Source organism: Agelaius phoeniceus, chromosome 1 (genome assembly GCF_051311805.1).
Source record: "Agelaius phoeniceus isolate bAgePho1 chromosome 1, bAgePho1.hap1, whole genome shotgun sequence".
Taxonomy (NCBI): domain Eukaryota; kingdom Metazoa; phylum Chordata; class Aves; order Passeriformes; family Icteridae; genus Agelaius; species Agelaius phoeniceus.
This window is the reverse complement of record NC_135265.1, coordinates 5099393-5113966: the sequence shown is the minus strand read 5'-3', so window position 1 is coordinate 5113966 and position 14574 is coordinate 5099393. Positions and strand designations below refer to the sequence as shown.

At 48.4% G+C, this 14574-nt stretch overlaps 1 protein-coding gene across 1 annotated transcript in view; it reads left to right on the top strand.

Annotated features, from left to right (window-relative positions):
- Positions 1-8625, top strand: part of XIRP1 (xin actin binding repeat containing 1) — a 36084-nt gene extending 27459 nt beyond the window's left edge. Inside the window, exon 7 of the mRNA XM_054646178.2 lies at positions 937-8625. Coding sequence (XP_054502153.2) covers positions 937-8625 — 7689 coding nt within the window. The remainder of the gene's footprint in view (positions 1-936) is intronic.
- Positions 8626-14574: the final 5949 nt, after the last annotated feature.

Genomic DNA, 14574 nt, shown 5'->3' with positions numbered 1-14574 from the left:
TCACTTCTGTACCAACACTGCTGTGAATCTGAGATGAGCTCAGTCTGACTGAGTATAAACAGGTCTAACTTTCCTGGCCCCCAGCTATAGGTGTTACCCCATCCTCTGGTCCCTCAGCCTTGCTTTTACTCCTCAGGCAGCATAAATCATGAGGCCTGCTGATTCCAGCAAACCTTAGTTAGCCTCGTGCCTGTGCAAGTCTGCAAGTCAGAAGAGCTTTATTTAAGTCTCCAACTGTGTAAATGTGCATCTACTCTTGTGGAAATGGGGCACACTTCTGAGCGCAACAGAAGAAATCATTAATGAGATGAACATCATTCCCCAAGCCCTCCCTCCTGAGCAGTGAGGAGGGGCACCCCACAGTGCTACCAAAAAAAGCTCATCATATTACCTCACCAGCCAACCTCATCAGCTCAGTTTGGCACTTTGGTTCCTTCTCCCCATTTTCCTCCTGAGACCTCTTCACAAATAGCTCCCTGACTTTCTCCTGGACCCAGATCTTTTGTTCCCTGCAGATCCTCAGCCGGGGACACAGCAATTCTGGACACTGGCCAGCAGGAGGGAGAAGTTAACTTTTCCCTGACTTAGAAAAGTCAGCCTTATCCTTCTTGTGGTCACTCTCTCTTGGTTACATAGCCCAAATTGGGCACCTTTGTTGTGCTCTAGCTGGGCTAAATCCTGGGAATTATAGACTAACCACCTCACCTGGATTAGAGACCTCGCTTTGCTGTGGAACCAGGGCTAACACCAAGCCGGGCACGTGTGCAGTGATGTGATGTTTTGGAGTGCTGTGTGCTACTGAACCAAAGGTATGGAGCTAACTGGGAGCATGGATTTCTCCTGTTGGCTTTTCCCTTTGCCCTATTCACTCCATTAACAGCCACGGGGATGGGGGGGTGAGAAGTGATGCTGACGTTTAAAACTGTTTCCCCAAAGATGTCAGAGGCTCAGAAATCATCTAAAGTTGCCATCCAGAAAATGGAAGATGACTTGCCTCCCCCTCCAGCCGTTGGCTCAGTCCAGGTCGTCGCTCCAGGGGCTCAGGATCTCAATGCCCTCCCTGTGCCTCCCCCAAAGCAAGCCTTCTCCAAGTTCTACCAGCAGCGCCAGGTGAACGAGCTGAAGAGGCTCTACAGGCACATGCACCCCGAGCTCAGGAAGAACCTGGAAGAAGCTGTGACTGAGGACCTGGCAGAAATGCTTAACGCCGAGGATCCCAATGCACAGGCCTCCGTGAACCTGGATAAAGTTCTCCCGGGAGAGGTTCAGTCCATGCGCTGGATTTTTGAGAACTGGGCACTTGACTCCATTGGGGACCATCAAGCCACGAAGAAGCTGACAGAAGAAGAGATCATTCCCAGTGGGGATGTGAAAAGCACTTCCCTGAGGTTTGAAAGCCAGTCCATAAATGGATACAACCTGTCAACATCAGCCAAGGTGTTGGAAACAGACCTTGCCAGAGGGGATGTCCGCACTGCCCGGTGGCTCTTTGAAACCCAACCACTGGACGCATTAAATAAACTGTATTCAGATGAAACTGAGGTGCAGGAGGCAGTTCTCAAGGAGCCTGTCCAGGGAGGTGATGTGAAAGGGGCGAAACAGCTCTTTGAAGCACAGTCCTTGGATGCCATAGGACGCTGCTCCTCAGTGGAGGAGAAGAGCATCCTACAACTCAAGTCAGAAATCCAGGAGCTGAAAGGCGATGTCAAGAAGACTGTCAGGCTCTTCCAAACAGAGCCCCTCTGTGCCATCAGAGACAAAAGTGGGACTATCCATGAAATCAAGTCAGTTTGCCGAGAAGAAATTCAGACCAATGCGGTCCGGACAGCTCGCTGGCTCTTTGAGACCCAGCCCCTGGATACCATCAACAAGGACACTTCCAAAGTGCAGATAATCCGTGGGATTTCACTGGAAGAAATTGGAAGGCCAGATGTCAGTGGAGCAAGGTGGATATTTGAAACTCAGCCTCTGGATGCCATCAGAGAAATCACAGTTGAGGAACAGGACTTCCAGGCTTCGACAGATTTTGTCACAGGGGCGGATGTCACTAAACAGCGATTGCTCTTTGAGACCCAGACTCTTGACTCCCTGAAAGGAGAAGCTTCAGAAAGTGTTGTAGCCAAAGAACAAGTCATTGGAGGTGATGTGAAGTCTACACTCTGGCTCTTCGAAACGCAGCCAATGGAAACCCTGAAAGACAATTTTGAGGTGGGACGTTTGAAGAAAGTAGAGCTTTCAGCAGAGGAGAAGGGAGATGTGAAGCAAAGAAAACATGTCTTTGAGACCTGTCCCCTTGGGAGTATCTCCAAGGCATTTGAGGAAGAAATTCCAGCCACCAGCATGGAAGAGGTAGTGAAAGGGGATGTGAAATCTTTCAAGACCCTGTTTGAGACTCTTCCCTTAGACAGCATTAAGCAGGCTGATGCTGAGCCCGCCACCAAAGAAGAGGAGGAGAAGATTCCAGCTGGCAACGTCAAAGCCAACCAAATCCTGTTTGAGACAACACCCCTGTATGCCATCAAGGATAGCTTTGGCAATTTCCACGAAGTCACCTCTGTAAGCAGAGAGCAGATCATCAGCGGTGACGTCAAGAACTACAAGTGGATGTTTGAAACCAGGCCCCTGGACCAGTTTGATGAAAGCATCAAGAAAGTGGATATAATACGGGGGATCACAAAGCAAGAGGTGGTGGCTGGTGATGTCAGGACAGCCAAGTGGCTCTTTGAAACTCAGCCCATGGATGTCATTCATCTCCAAGCCACGGAAGGGGAGAAGCATCCCTCGGTGAAGAGGGAGATCTCCCAGAAGGGGGATGTGAAGACCTGCCGGTGGCTGTTTGAGACCCAGCCCATGCACACCCTGTACGAGAAGGCTGAGAGGAAGCAGGAGGAGGATGGCAGTGTGCCCCAAGCCGACGTGAAGTCCTACACATGGATGTTTGAGACTCAGCCCCTGGACTCCCTGAAAGGCCAGGAGGAGCAGTATTTGCAAGTCAGCAAGGCCTACAGTCAGGAGGAATTGCAAGGAGTGGATGTCAAAACTGTCCGGCACCTGTTTGAGACTGAACCCTTGGGCAGCAGTGCTGTCAGTGAAGCTGACAGGAAAAAAACCATGCGGTATTCCAGCCGTGTGGAGTTCCAGTCTGGGGAAGTGTCCAGAGTGAAAGAGTTCTTTGAAGCCAAGCCCTTGGACACAGCCACCAAGCCAAAATCCCAGAAGGATGCTGGAACAATTGAAGCTGGGTCTGTGCACAAGTTCACGTGGCTCTTTGAGAACTACCCCATGGACACCCTGAAGGACAACTCTGAGGGCATCCAGGAAATTCCTCCTGAAAAGGATGCCAAGGGGGGAGACGTTGGGGGGAAAAGGTTTGTATTTGAGACCTATTCCCTTGACCAAATCCATGACAAAGTGGATGAGACAGAACTCCAGAAGATCCAGAAAGACACCATGAGCAAAGCAAACGTCAAGTCCTGCACAATGCTCTTTGAAAGCCAACCTTTATACGCTATCCAGGACAAAGAGGGGGGATACCATGAGGTCACTTCAGTGCAGAAAGAAGAAATCATGAAAGGTGACATGAAAGGCGCCCGGTGGTTGTTTGAAACTAAGCCCCTGGATCAGATCAAGAAGGAAGAAGAGGTGTTTGTGATTAGGGCTGTCACCCAAGAGGACATCAAGAAGGGAGATGTCCAGACTGCACGGTGGAGGTTTGAGACAGAGCCTCTTGACTCCTTCTCAGGGGGAAAGCTGTCTGTGCCCAGAACAGTGGATGATGTGCAGAAGGGAGACGTTCAGTCCAACAAGCAGCTCTTTGAGTCCCAGCAAGTGGGCCAGAAGAAGTACGTGAGGATGGTGAGCGTCAGTGATGTGCAGCGGGGTGATGTGAGGACATCCACTTGGCTCTTTGAGAACCATCCCGTGGACTCCCTGTACGGGGATGCAGAGAGAAGCTCATCGATGAGCACAGTGCAGAGAGAGGACAGCCAGAAAGGGGATGTAAAACGCTGCACCTGGTTGTTTGAAACCCAGCCCATGGACACCCTTAAGGACACAGAGGTGACGGCCAGTGCTGGGGCCCAAGAAGAGATCCCTCGTGCAGATGTGAAAAGCACAACGTGGCTCTTTGAGAGCACGCCCCTAGATAAATTTGGTGCTTCTGAAGGTAGCATAGAAATAGAACAGAAAGAAAGAACCATGAAGGAGACTTTAGAGACTCTCTGCACATGCCAGGCTATCCAGCATGATGGAATCCTCATTGAAGCTAATGATATGGAGAGTGTGAAGATGGTGAAGTACCAGCTCAGCAGCCCAGGAGCTCCAGAGATCCTGAAAGAGGAGATTGTGGGAGGCCACTTGCAAAGGATTATGCTGCAGCTCCTGCACAGGACCAATGTGGAAGCACAGAGCATGCTGGTGGAGGAGGACAGAGAGGGCAAGATCAAAGTAAGCCCATTGCAACTGCTGGACCAGAGTGAAGCTGTTAAAGGCAAAGAGGACTTGAGTGGAGATGTAGCCAAGGCCTTGCAGGGTCTCCTCAGTCAAGATGCTTCCATCAAAAAGGGGATGGTCCTACAAGAGACAAAGTCAGGATCACTGAAGATGACTCTCTACTCCCTCCAGTTCCATTCTGTCCAGCAGAAAGTCGTCAAGGGGGATGTGAAGTCAACAATTGGGAACTTGTTGGCTTCTTCTCAGGAGCAGAAAGCAGCAGCCACCATCAAGCGTGAGGACAACGAGAAGGGAAATGTCCAACTTTTTGCGAGCTGCATTGAGAAGGGAGACCTCAGCTATCTGAAGAATCTCCAGCAGGAGTCAGAGATACAATCCCTCATCTCTTCCCAAGCAGAGGAGGAGGCGGCAGATGAGAGCGGCCCGCGGGTTGTGCAGGGGGCTAACATACATGTCTTGACAAATAAAGAACAAATGGAGAAAGTAATTGCAGGAGGCGAGCCAGGGGCTATGGAGGGAGCAAAAAAGGGATTTGTATGTGAAAGCGTGGGCAGAGAGGGTGTGTTAGAGAGAGAGGCTGTGCATGCAGCAGGTGTGGCAGGCACCACTGTGCAATGTCTTGGGAAGCCCCTGCCCACAGCGATGGGAAAGGAAGAAGTTCTGTCCGGAGGGCTTAAGGTGACTACAAAGTCAATCCAAAGGGTTGCAGATGCCAGCAAGAAGGCAGAGAAAGAAGAAGCCACCACTGCCCATTTGAAGGAGCCAAGATCTATGATACAAGGCACATTTCCAACACAAGTGACAGCTCAGAGGGCAGAAGTGGATGGCAAACAGCAGAGTGTGGTGCCTGGCGAAGCCAGCCAGACTCAGACAGAAGAAAAGGCTCTGGGGGCTGATCTCCAGGCTGCAATGCAAAGCCTGAGGCTGGCAACAGCAGAAGCAAAAAACATTCAGCACCACGTTCAGAGCAAGTTCCAGAGGAACAGGGAGGAGGTCCACACAGCCTGCAGGCAGCAGACAGTCAGCTCACAGGGGACCACGACCCTTCAATCGACCGTACACCAGCAGGACTCCTCATCCACCAAGCAGGAGAGCAGCAGCACTGCCACCAGGACCACCACCACTAGAGTCCAGGAGGCATCCAAGACCCACACAAGCATGTCCCAGAAGAGCATAGCATCACACAAAAAGGTCAGTGCTTCTGAGGAAGTACAGGGACGACAACTATTGAGCCAGGAAATCCAAGTTGTGCCCAGTAGAGATTTTAGCATTAAGGATGGCCTTTATACTGCCACACCCGTGAAAACCTATGTAAACCCTTGTGTTGAGTCTGATTACAAAGAGCAATCAGAGCAAGAAGAAAGAGATGTTGGTGTCAGAGGGGATGTGCAGACAGCTATCAGAGCACTGCAAAGTGCCGCCACAGAACAGCGCCTGGTAGAAAAGGAGGATGTTGTCCGAGGTAATTTAAAAGCCACACTTCAGTCGCTGGAAAAGTCTAATGTTAATGTCTCCAGAGGGGATTTTAAAGCTGCTATGATATACAGAAATGCAGGGCAGTCCTATTCTGTGTGTAAAAAGAAAAATGAGACTCAACTCGCTAGTAAGGAGACTGCTGTAGTGGCTTCAGGGTCACAGGCTGATAATGACTTTCCTCCTCCTCCCTCAGTTGCTGTGATGAAAGCAGAGCATTGCCCACCCTCAACTAAAGCAGCAAGAGAAGGTGCCCTTCCATTACCCACCAGCAAAGATGAAGCCCCAGGATGTTCTGCACTACTCCAGACCCCTCTTCCTTCTCTCCCTTCTCTGTCCTGTAAACCCAGTGACCAGAGTCCTGCAGAGAAGCCCAGGACTCCTCCAAAACCAGAAACTACTGTCTCACCCAAGAAAAAACCTGTTCCCCCTCCAAAACCTGAGCACCTCTTACATGAGCCTCATTCTGCCTCTGCAAATTACAGCACAAGCAGATCAACAAAACCCATTCCTCCACCCCTGCCTCCAAAACCCTCAGGCCTGAGGGATATCAATAAGCCAAGGCCTTCCCCCACAGAGCTGGGATTAAGCTGCATGGAAGTTCATGAACAATCAGGCTATGAGGAGGTTCAAACAAAATGCTGCAATTCAGAGACATCTGTGAAGAAGTCTGTCACAGTTCAGGGTATAAACCCTGAGAGAAAGATGCCAAAATACACTGCCAAAACCCCTCTCCAAATAGCAGAAGAAAGGTACAAGGCCAGCAAAGCAGGACAAGGAAAAGTAGAACCAGACAGTGCTAAGACCTCAAAGCCAATGAAAAATGGAGTGGTTGGTTTTGAAGCCAAGCAGGGAATGGTGAGTGATAAAGCAGCTGCTCCAAGGAGATGCCCAGGCGAGGTGGCTCAAAGGCAGACAGAGCTGTGCCGAGAGGAGAAGGGGTGCTCCTCTCTGTCATCTCCAGCCTGCCCTGGCAGAGCACAGGCACAGGATGTGCCGGGACAAACTGAGCCAAGCACCTCCCCTGTGGGTCACAACAGCCCTCCAAAAAGAGGAGATGGCGCTGCACAAAATGCCTCATCCAAGGTGGAAAGGGAAAGTGTGTCTAATTCTTATGGATCGTGGGATAGTCAGAGAGTCGTGCAGCAGGTGCATGAGAGGAGGCAAACGTCTCATTCAATGTCCTTCCATCAGCAGTCAATGAACTCCTCCTTTGAGGAGCACCAGCAGGGAAACAGCAGGCAACTGAAATGTCCTGACAGGGAGGCAGAGACACCGGCCCAGGAGAAGCCAGTGGTTGTTATGAGAGAAAAAACAAAGAGAGAAACAGAAGATGAGCGTCGGAAAAGGTTGTCAGTACACAAGGAGGAGATCATGAAAGGCAATGTCAAGGAGGCTATGGAGATCTTTGAGAACCTCAGGAGACAGGAGCAGCTGCAAGAGATCTTGACCCGAGTGAGGGAGTTTGAGGAGGAGACAAGCAAAGTGGATGTGAAAGCTCTCAAGAGCTTCTTTGAGAAGGTCCCTGAGTGGGTTGTGCAGCAGAAGGCCAAGCACCAGGACAAGGCTGGGGCAAAGGGGGACGCTGACAGTGTCTCCTCAGTGGATCTGGTTTTTGAGGACCTGGAGCGAGCAAGTGCTGAGATTCTGCACCTGAAGGAGCAGACACTCGCCCGCATCCAGGACATCGAGGAGGCCATCAAGAAAGCGATTTATTCCGTTTCCAATCTCAAGTCTGAGTCAGACATTGCTGGGCTCTCAGGGCTGTTCAAGGAGTCTCTGGGGAGCACCCAAAGCTCCGTGAGCAGCAGCAATATCCGTAAGATCAGCATTGTTTCAAGCAAAGCCAGGCAAGAGGAAGTCACGCTGGAGACAGGGGAAGCAGCATCTGTGGAAAGTGCAAAGGTGGCAGAAAAGACAGAGGCAGCCAGGGCAGAGCTGGAGGTCCCCCGCCTCGTTCAGTCCCGAGTCAGCTCTCCCTCCTCACCTTCCTACATCTCCATTGAGTCTGCTGCCAGGAAACCAGCAGAATCACCCAGGACAGCACATCCCCCCCGGGATGGCCCCTCGCCAGACTGCCTTGACTCTCCAGGAAAGAGGGAGGCTTCTGCTCAGAACAGCTTCAGCTCCTATAACCACCCCTCAGCAGGATCTGCTGGGCACGACACGAAACCCTCAGAGAAGAGATCAGACCCTGTCCAAACAAAAGCTGGGCTGAGCTCCATGAAACAGCACACACTTGGCAACGCCAGCCATCCAACCAGTGACAAAGAGAAGGGTTCTCTGGACACCTCCAAGGACAGCTGCCACTGTGGGATGAAAGGCAGCTTTTCAGAATACCGCTCCCTGAACACCCCCAGCCCACAAAATCCACGGAGGCAGAAAAGCATCTTGGAGCTGCAGACAGGGCCTGACGGGTCCAAGCTCTACGGAGCCACCCGGACTGTCATGGAGCAGTATGAGGAAATGGACCAGTTTGGAAACAAAATCATCACTTCCTCCACCACAGTCACCAAGCAATCCGAGACACAAACGTCCTCCACGCGGGATGTGGGGTCTCACCCCCAGTATGAGGTCTCTGCCTCACCTGTGTTTCACAGGTACTTGAAGAGCCCAGGTGAAGACTTCCACACCAATGGGAGTTTTCAGGAGCCAGGAGTGGTCTTTGTCACCTTTGGCAACTCCAAGCCAAAGAAATAGGAGATTCTGCAGAACAAGAGAGAACTGTATAAGACAAAAGAGAAAGGCCACGATAAACATTTCTCCTGTTTTATCCACATTACATATAGGGATTTACCTGCACCCTAAGGACTTCTCAGGGTCATCATCTTGGTGTTTGCACACAGACAGGACAAGTGCAGCCTGCCTTGACACTGGAGAACAGCCCTCACCTGGCCAACCCAACAGACTTGGTGCTGCACCACAACCCAGAGTCCTGGCACTGTTAGAAGCACAAGGAGAAAATCCATCCATGGGCACCTTAGGGTACTTCCCCCTAGAATGTTTGGTGGGGGTGGTTGGAGGTGTTGGATCGGGCTTCTCTGAACTACTGCAGAAGGAAGGATCAATTAAAGAACAATCAATCTGGTCACTGGCAAACAAACACCTTTATGGTACCTTCTTTTTCTAAGAAGGGCATCCTCCACACACACACACACATATATATACACACAAGCTCATATTGATGGGTGGGTTGGATAGGTTTTCTCTTAGACAATAAGAAAAGGAAAAAAAATATTGAGTTGTTGTCACTCTTGGACTTGGGGGAGTTATTTATCAGTTTGTTTTTCAGTTCCTGGAAAGTGTTTGATGATACTGGAAATTGTAAAGCTAAGACCTACAGATACTATCAATGCCATTCCCCCAAAGAAAGATGCTATAAATGATTCTTGAGTCAGAATGGTAACTGCTTTCTTTTCTTTATTTCTAGAATTGTAATTTATTATTCAGTATACACAAACCCTTTAGTTTAGATTTTCCATGCTTTCCTACATGTTTACTGTTTAAATTCATTTTGAGGCTTTGTAAAGGAATTTTTCTTATTGTGACTTTGTTTTGTACATTCTCAACACAAGATTTTAGATCTTTTGTGGTTTTTTTTTAACTTCTATTGCTGCGTTCTGACGGTAAACTTTACCTCTAAAAATACTTTGGTCTGGTTGAGTTTCTTTTGTTCAGTGCTTCTTTCTTCTGAAAATACCTGGAAATCATCTCTTAATGGACCAGTTTGAATCACATATTGAGAGCACTCTGAGTCACTGAAGGGATTTGTTGTACATCTGCTTTATGCTGTGTGTGGATCATCAGCCCTGCAGCAAAGAGTGTTCATACTCTGATCTGAAAAATGAGTCCAGGGTGATACAGACCCCCCCAGTCCAGGACTCTGGGTAGGATGGGTACACCAGGAAAGGTCTGGACACTTGTGTGTATCCCTTTCCCCCATGGAGAAGGCAGCTGAGGTGTTGGACCCCCACCAGCCTTATGAGGAGAAGCAGCTCTTCCTCACTGCTGTGCCTCAACTCACCCCACACTGAGCTCAGGGGTGGGAAGGTGGCAAGCAGTTCTCTCCAGGTGTGGGGGAAAGTGAGGAGCCCACGGAGGGACCAGATTGTTTCTCACAGAATGACAGCATACCCTGAGTTGGAGGGGATCCTCAAGGACCACTGAGTCCAGCTTCAGACCCTGCACAAGAAATCTCCAAAAACCCCATCATGTAGTGAGAGCATTGTCCAAACACTTCTCGAGCTCAGGCTGGTGCTGTGATCATTTCCCTGGGCACCTGTTCCAGTGCCCAACTGGAAACAGGGAAAGAACCTTTTCCTGACATCCAAGATAAATCTGGGGAAAGAACATTTTCCTGGCATCCAACATAAATCTCCCCTGATGCAATTTCAGGCCATTCCCTCAGTTCCTGTCACTGGTCACACAGAGGGGAGATCAGTGTCTGCCCCTCCTCATCACAAGGAAGTTATAACTGCAATGAAGTCTCCCTTCAGTCTCTTCTGCTCCAGGCTGAACTGACCAAGTGTCTGTGGTGGTGTTCACAGGAGTCCCAGGATGAGGGAAGAGATGAGAACGCTGACTCCATGTTTCAGAAGGCTTGATTTATTATTTTATGATACATATTATATTAAAACTATACTAAAAGAATAGAAGAAAGGATTTCATCAGAAGGCTGGCTAAGAATAGAAAAAGAAAGAATGATAACAAAGGCTTGTGACTGACCAAGACAGTCCGGACAGCCAGACTGTGATTTGCCATTAATTAGAAACAACCACATGAGACCAATCCCAGATGCACCTGTTGCATTCCACAGCAGCAGATAATCATTGGTTACATTTTGTTCCTGAGGCCTCTCAGCTTCTCGGGAGGAAAAATCCTAAGGAAAAGATTTTTCATAAAAGAGGTCTGTGACAAGTGTCCTCAGCTGCTCCTCACACAGCTTCTCCTCAAGGCCCTTCACCTTCTTTGTTGCCCTCCTTTGGACATTCTCTAATAGTTTCATGTCCTTCTTGTATTGTAGCGACCAAAACTGCCCACAGGACTCCAAGTGAGGCTGTGGAGCTGTGTCCCACAGCCTGGCTCAGACTTAGACTGCCAGCCTCTGGGTCTGACTGGAGCTCTTCTGACTGATCTACAGTCAGACACCTCGTCCCTCAGTCCACCAGTTTATCTGAGAATCAGACACTAATCTCATTTAAAAAAATAAATTGTTACAGTTAATGTTTGTCTGTTTTCCTCTGAGGAAAAAGAGCCCACAGTAATGGATTAGGAGCAGAACACTGGAGAGGAAGGGACAGTTCAGAGTCTCCCACTCCACATCTCTAAGCCCATAGTTAGGTTTTAAATAGCAGCTGTCATCTTGCATTATGAACACCTTGTTTGAGGTGCTCCAGATCACATTGGAGTTCTGCTTCCTCCCCAGAAAAGAGGCTATGCATACCAGAATGCAAGGATTTACACCTAGAACCCTGTGAATTTGAAAGACATGCCAAAAGAAGAACAGGGACATCATTTTCAGTTCCACACTGAAGGCTGAGCTGGAAGAGCAGATCATAATAAACTGAGCAGATCTATTTTCAGGCAATCAGAAAACAATAACTACTTAGACCTTCCTAATTCCTTTAGTAGGACCAGTTGTAAAAATAAGGGAGACTTAGTTATCTGGAGATCATCTTTTTTCAACACTCCTTTCTTCTTCCTGTTTGTTTCCATCTCAGCTTCCATCACTCATTTGTTTCATTTCTCTTGAAGGACAGCTGTGGAGCAATTTTAGTAAGCTGCAAACAGGTTATTTGGGTAATGAAAATTACTCCACATAAACTCAAATAAATCCAGATATCCTGCACTACCACTGCTTAAAAATGCCAATCCTATTGTTTGTGTTTCTGGTTTTACAGGATTTCTAAATGTCTCAAAGAGCCATTTATGAGGCTAAAATAATTTAAGACATGTTTCTTTCATGGTATTTCCATCAGCTAGGAACTGAAATATGATGAGGAGACAGATGCTGCATTATTTCAGCACCATACATGGCTCCTTGAGACACTGAAAGAGCTGAAGAGAAAAAACAAATGCAAAGATTTAAAACTCAAACATAAGCTGGAGGATCAGTTCACATTCCCTGCACTTCAGACTTTGCAATAATAAACCAGCAGAGCACATACAAACTTTCAGATCCCAAATGAGCTGTCACAGATTTTCTGTGATTTTGGGGTACAAGACATGACATTGTTCACTGTTCTTTGCCCTGGTGGGTCTCTGCATTCTCACACAGCAGATATTTTCAAAAGCAAGCAGGATGGGAGAGTTATCTGGACCAGGGGGCAGAGGACAGTTGGTATTGTCAGAACTGTACCTCCTTGAGGGGTCAGAGGACAAGTTCAGCTCCAGGTTTGGCTCTTTTGCAGCAGTGGACAGGAAACAGGCTTCATTTGAAATGCCCACCAAAGGCACTGCCCTTCCCAGCTCTGTCAGTCACTGGCCTCCCTGAGAGCACTCAGCCTTCAGCCTGAAGGATTCCTGCTCACCATGGAATCACAGAATCATTAAGGCTGGGAAAGCTCCCTGAGACCATGGAGTCCAACCATTTAATGTGCCACTAAATCCTGTCCCCAGGTGCCACATCTACACCTTTCCAATCCCTCCAGGCATGGTGGCTCCACCACTGCCCTGCACAGCCTGTTCTGATGCCTAACAAACCTTTCTGTGAGGAAATATCTTCCAACACCCAATCTAAACCTCCCCTGGCACAACTTGAGGCCATTTTCCTTTAGTCCTATCACTTTCTACTTGGGAGAAGAGACACCCCCCACCAGGCTGCACACTCCTGTCAGGGAGCTGAAGAGGGTGAGAAGGTGCCCCTTGAGCCTCCCCAGCTCCCTCAGCTGCTCCTCACAAGCCCTGTGCTCCTGACCCTTCCCCAGCTTCTCCCCTTATCAATAACACAGGCATTTTCAGGCTGACCTCCACTGCTATATAAAGGTTTTAATTCACACAAGGGAAAAAAAGGCAACAACTGATAAGCCATAATCCAGCTGTAACTTTCAGCACTGCAGTAATCAGCAGTGTGCTGGAAGAGCCTTCCAGGAACACCCTGTAAATGCTTTCCACAGAAGCCTTAGGATAATTTCCTTTCCCACAGTGCCATTCAATTGCCTCTAATCACCCCTCTATCTTCCAGACCATTGACAAGTACCCCTCTGAAGAGCAGGAGTGTTTGCCACGTGTCAGACAAGGACCATTGAAAATAAATCCCCCTGTGAAAGAGACCAGTATCCCCTATAAAAGGTTACCCCACTTTGGAAAGACACTCCAGGAGTTCAGACATCCATTCCCAGTTCAGAGGAGAGATCCTGCTTGTTTGCTAAACAGCTCTGCTTCCTTCTTTGCTCATGATTAAAGCAAAGCATATTTTTTCTTACATAACACAGACATGTTAAGTTGCTCTTCTCTGCCAGGGCACAGATCCTTGTGCTGGGTGAGAGCTCATCACCAGCACAGGAAGTTCTGCAGTCACATTGGTGAAATTCACCTTGCAAGCAGATCTGTTTTGTACAACTACATGGGCCTGTTTCAGGGTAGATGTTTTAGATTCTTTAGAATCTTTAGATTCCCTTAACTGGGCCTGCACTGAGAATAGTGGGAGTTTAGACACCCATTACTTCTGTATTCACTTACACACCTATGGTCTGCTCTCTGCAAAGGACTGGAAGAGCAGACTGGAAGAGCTGGGATCATTTCAGACTGAAGGAAAGACAGGGATTTTGTTTACCTGTTTCCTTCTAGAAGGAAGAAAGAAACCTCAAGATGTTAAACTCATCTTCTTGAAAGTGCTGTCACAGGAAAATAAAGATGATTTGGCCTTAATGGTATGTTCAGACAAATGGAAGTTAAAAAGTGAAGAAGTTAAAAATTGGATCTCCAGGTGTCTGTTGCAAGTAAAAGACAAGGTTTTGTTCCCTGTCTTATTTTTGTTAATGTCCACTCATCTCCTGAGATACAGAAACATCTTTCCTGTTTCATAGAAACACAGAGCCAGAGAATGTTTTGGGTTGGAAGGCACCTTAAAGATTGTCTAATTTCAAAGCCCTGCCATGGGCAGGGACACTTTCCAGTGGATCAGGTTGCTCAGGGTCCATCCAATCTGGCCTTGAACATTTCCAGGGAAGGGGCACCCACAGCTTCTCTGGATGCCAACTTGTTTACTCTGGTCACAGCTCAAATCTGGCCATCAGCCACTCCACATGAGGGCAGAAAGTGAACTTGCCTTTTCTCTGAGCTGAAAATCCTGCAAACCAGGGTAGGAACATATGGGGGGCGGGGGGGGAAAGAGGAATCAGAGAGCCCCAGCAAAACTGGGGCAAATAAACTCCCTACAAAGAGGCAGAGTTGTCCCAATGTAAGGGAGTGTCAGTCTGTGGCATTCACATTCTCTGATAAAACCCCTTCACCCAAGCTTTTTCTCCTGGGAAGCTGAGAAGCCTCAGAGAAAAGGAAAACAATTCTTATCTCATTTGCTTCTCCTGTGTTGTGCTCACATGTGGAATGTGTTTGGAGATTGTTTACCCACAGGTGATTGTTTCATTGGATTCTGCTGTGAGTTGTTTTCACTCTTTGGCCAATCAAGGCCAAGCTGTGTCAGGACTC